The 4,137-nt window shown below is 58.1% G+C and overlaps 1 protein-coding gene across 1 annotated transcript; it reads left to right on the top strand.

Annotated features, from left to right (window-relative positions):
• Nucleotides 1-671: 671 nt before the first annotated feature.
• On the top strand, nucleotides 672-1,538 carry LOC133760602 (uncharacterized). Its single transcript, XM_062193149.1, has one exon. It carries the CDS (start codon nucleotides 672-674, stop codon nucleotides 1,536-1,538), a length of 867 nt encoding a protein of 288 aa, XP_062049133.1.
• Nucleotides 1,539-4,137: the final 2,599 nt, after the last annotated feature.

Raw genomic sequence — 4,137 nt, 5'->3', positions numbered from 1 at the left:
CGCACTGACAAGTTGAGTCATCATAGGCAAGTCACGTCATCTCTCTGAGCCTCAGTTTCCCCATCTGTCAACCAGGACTGGGACAGTCAGAACTACCCCTTGCTGTGTGACGGGCAGCGAATGAGTCCCTGTGAGAGCCGCAGGGAGGGGCTGAGCACACGGGGGCACGGGGACAGCAGTGACGCGCAGACGCACTGTTCTAGTGTGAGGGTGTGTTGCTCAGCTGGTTAGCTGCTTGAGATTACCAAAAGCCCATCTCTGCTTGGAATTTCGCCATTAGAGATTCAGTCCTTAGTCTCTGTGGTCTCCTGGAGCCCCATCTTCAAAGGTGAATGAGAACTTCAGATCGCGGGCTAGAACGAAAAGCAAAGACACAGCCCTGTTTTTCTCCATCACCTGGGGGTCTTCCCCGCGGTTTCCTACACTGCTCTTGGTGCTTTTGGAAGAAGAAGCTGTCAGTTTTCCTGTTTGAAAAGTCCCTGGGCCCGGGAGGAGGGTGGGGAGAGGGAGCGAGGCCGGATTTCCAGGGGACACCTGGAGAGGAAGCCTCTGGGGGAGGTGGCAGGGAGCCCCTGTGAGCTGATCTGACTCTCTCCTCCCAGTCCAGGCAACTCACCCTGATCTGTCCAGTTGGGACAAAGTCGCGAAGCTTGATCCGTCCAGCTGGGACAATGTCTGGACGCCAGGGGAGCCGCTCCAACGCTCACAGCCGCTTGAGCCAGCCCAACAATGCATCCTTTCCAGCCCGCGCTCCAAGCTGGACCCAGAGCTCCGGCCTGAATGGGGCGAACAGCCTCAAGCGCCCACGCACCCCGAGTGGCTCCGAGTTCAGCAGCTGCAGCAGCCACTCGGATCGCTCCTTCAACCCCGGCTCCCCCAGACTCCCACTGCGGAAGATCTGCATGGGCCGGCCCTACAACTCCAAGTGCGTGGAGACAAGCCACCTGGCCAGCCACCACAACGTGGCCAAGAAGCTTGCCTACCGCAGCAGCCCCCACTGCCTGCTCTGCACAGACCGTCCCTCGGGCCCTTCCAGCCCCACGTTCCTGGACCAACTCATCAAAGGCATCAACTACCTGGACCGATCCACCAACGCCTTCTACAACAGCTGCCCCAAGTCACTGAGCCTGCCCAGACTTGCAGCCAACTACCTGGAGCGAGCCGCCAACTCTCTTTACCTGGACCACCTGGAACAATCCGCACCACGCACTTACTCCAGCCCCAGCGCCAGTGTGCCCTGCCCAGACACCAGCACCCCCAGCACCCCCAGCACCCCCAGTACCTGCATGGTGCCGTCCCCTAGGGGTGCCAGCACTCTGCAGTGCCTGGGTGAGCCCAGCAGCCTGAGCTGTCCACGCCAGCCTCCTTACCGGAGCCTCACCCCCTTGCTACCCCAGAGGTCAGGTATAAAGCTGCCTGAGATTCCTTTGTTTGGCAACGGGCTCTTTTCCTTAGGTCGGCTGCCCAGGTTCTGGGAAGCAATCCGCTCAGGCTGGAGCGCCCCCGAGCCGATCCCCAAACCCTCTAGCTGGTGGTGACCTTGACAACCCTTTGTGAAATGGACACATGTCCACCAGGCTGCAGTTGTAGAAAATAAAGTGTCTGTGGCAAAACGCTCTTTCCAAGGCGCTGCTGGGGGGAAACAGCCGCTTGGATTGGGGGCTGCAAACTTCAAGGGTGTCGGTGCACAGGAAGTCACAGTTACACGCGTGAACAGGGCTGGCGGCGGCCGGGCAGACTGCGAGTCGCGAGGGACGGCTCGGTCTGCACCCAGCTCTCAGTGGTGGTACCGCCTTTAAGAGAGAGCCAGAGGTCTGATTTTTCTAAGGCAACAGCAAATTCAACAATGTCATGGTGCTCTGTGAGCTGAAAAGAGTAGTTGTGGTGAGGGGGGAGGTGCTCGGTGCCGCGGCTGGGACACCACTTGGGACACCCGCATCCCTGAGTTTGAGTCCCAGCTCCACTCCTGATTCCAGCTCCCTGCTAATGTGCGCCCTCGGGTCCCCGCCACCCACGTGCATGAACCAGCAGATGGAAGATGTCTGTCCTTCTGCCTTTCGTATAAATAAATCAATTTTTTTTAATTTAAAAATTTGCCCTTAAAAAAGTACTTTGAGGCTGAGAGTGAAGCCTGCAGTTCTCAGGAATCTCGAATGGGTCACTGAGGCGGGCGCGGGGGGAGGAGCCTCTCTTGGCCTCGGTTTCCCCATGTGGAGAAACAGACCGGCCATTCCCTCCCAATCCCTCCTGCCTTCCCAGGATTGCTGATTGTAGCACAGTCCCCTGGGAGCAGAACAACAGAGCGCTCGTGCGGCAGGAACAGTTCTGAGTGAGCTCCCACCTGGGTGGTACTCCTCAAATGCCCACGGCGTCCAGAGCTGGGCCTGGGCCCAAGCCAGGAGCCAGGGACTCCGTGCACTTCTCCCACCTGTGTGGCAGGAACCCAGCCAGGGTCTGCACGGCAGGACGAGTCAGGAGCCAGAACCAGGAATTGAACCCAGCTGCTCTGCTGCGGGACACAGGCGTCCTCACCGGTGGCTTCCTTGCTAGGCCCACACCCGCCCTGCATTCTAAGAACATCACACCTGCTGATCCCGGTAACGTGTGCTATCGATGACCAGGGCAGAGGACAGACCCAGAGAGGGCTCTGGTGGCTGGCGTGAGAGGAGTCAGGACAGGCCACCAGGCAGAGTCGTGGCCAGGAAGGCGAGCCTTCTGGGACATCTCTGAACAGTGACTCTGCCTGGGCCAGGCGAGGGCCAGAAGGTTCGGAATGGGTGGGTCCCTTTGTCCCGCGGCCTTGCTTGCTGATCTTGCTGAGGGGATCTGGCAGAATGTTCCCTTGGCCACAGAGGGCTCGAAACCTTCAGAGACCCCGCTGATTGGGGTGCTGGAAAACCAGCCCCCAGCTGCTCACCATCCTGGAGACCAGGATCCCAGCCTAGTCCAGCCTAGTCCAGCCTAGTACTGCCCTGAGACTGTGGACACACTGCTCCCCACTCCAGGCTTTTGCTTCGCCAGCTGGAACATGGGTACAGCAGCTTTGCTGACCCCTAAGGGCCCCCAAGACCCTGATGTTTCTGAGATCCTCCTCCTGGTCCCAGGCCAGGCCTGACACCTCCTTAAGAATCAAGAGTCCCCCACCCCAGGACTCAGGCCTCCTCCCCAGGCTGCCCAGGGGCCATTTCTGTGTGGTTACAAACTTCAGACCCAGTCCATATTGCTGAAACTCTCCTGTCTCCTTGGCAACATGCAGGCCAATAGCAAGTCAGAGTGTGGAATGGGGCAGACCTTGAGACAATGCAGAAGGCCCACAAGGTTCCTGGGCGCTTAGAGGCCATGCTCTGCTGTGGTCTGGACCCTCTGTCCCTACAACTGTCCCCGCCGTGAATTCACCATGATGGTCCCAGGACAGGAAGAAGGAAGGCACCAAACCCCCGGCCCATGGAATTCATCCCTGCTCCAATTCCATCTCTGGGGGACAAGGGAGCCTCCCTGGGCTCAACTCAGCATGCAGCACACCCCCTTCTCTGTCTCTTGCACCCCTTGCCTCCCCAGGGAGAAGACTCTGGTCTTAGTCTAATGGCTCCTGACTCCAACAGCGACCTGTTCCCCAGGTGAACGTGCACAGGAATGCAGCTTGTTAGAATCCAGTTCGATCCGGTTCAAGAGATGGTTCAAGAGTGACCTGATTCCTAAGCCCTCTGTCTGGCTACTCAAAGCCATCCCCTTCCTGTTCCAGGTCTGTGTTTCCTGCCTCTGGGAGATGCCTACTTCTAAATGGTCTGATTTCTCCCAATTAAAGTGTAAGATGCTTGCTTAGGACACTGCTGTTGAGGTTTGCAGCATTTAGCTCAGTTATTATATTAACATTGGTTACAAGGAGGCCAGCGTCGTGATGCAGTGTGGTTTGCCACTGCCCGAAATGCTGGCGTCCCATATGGGTGTCAGTTCAAGTCCCAACTGTTCTGCTTCCAATCCATCTCCCTGCTAATGTGCCTGGGAAGGCAGCGGAAGATGGCCCACGTGCTTGGGCCCCTGCCACCCTCATAAGACACCCAGATGGAGTTCCAGGAATGCTGGCATCCCAAGCAGCAGCTTAATCTGCTATGCCACAGCGCCCACTGCCAACATGAA

The sequence above is a fragment of the Lepus europaeus genome, chromosome 5, assembly GCF_033115175.1.
Source record: "Lepus europaeus isolate LE1 chromosome 5, mLepTim1.pri, whole genome shotgun sequence".
NCBI lineage: Eukaryota > Metazoa > Chordata > Mammalia > Lagomorpha > Leporidae > Lepus > Lepus europaeus.
This window is presented reverse-complemented; position numbering and strand designations above follow the sequence as displayed.

What these genes read in the sequence shown, in the direction of transcription:
- LOC133760602 (XM_062193149.1), top strand. Translation starts at nt 672, where the DNA reads ATGTCTGGACGCCAGGGGAGCCGCTCCAACGCTCACAGCCGCTTGAGC.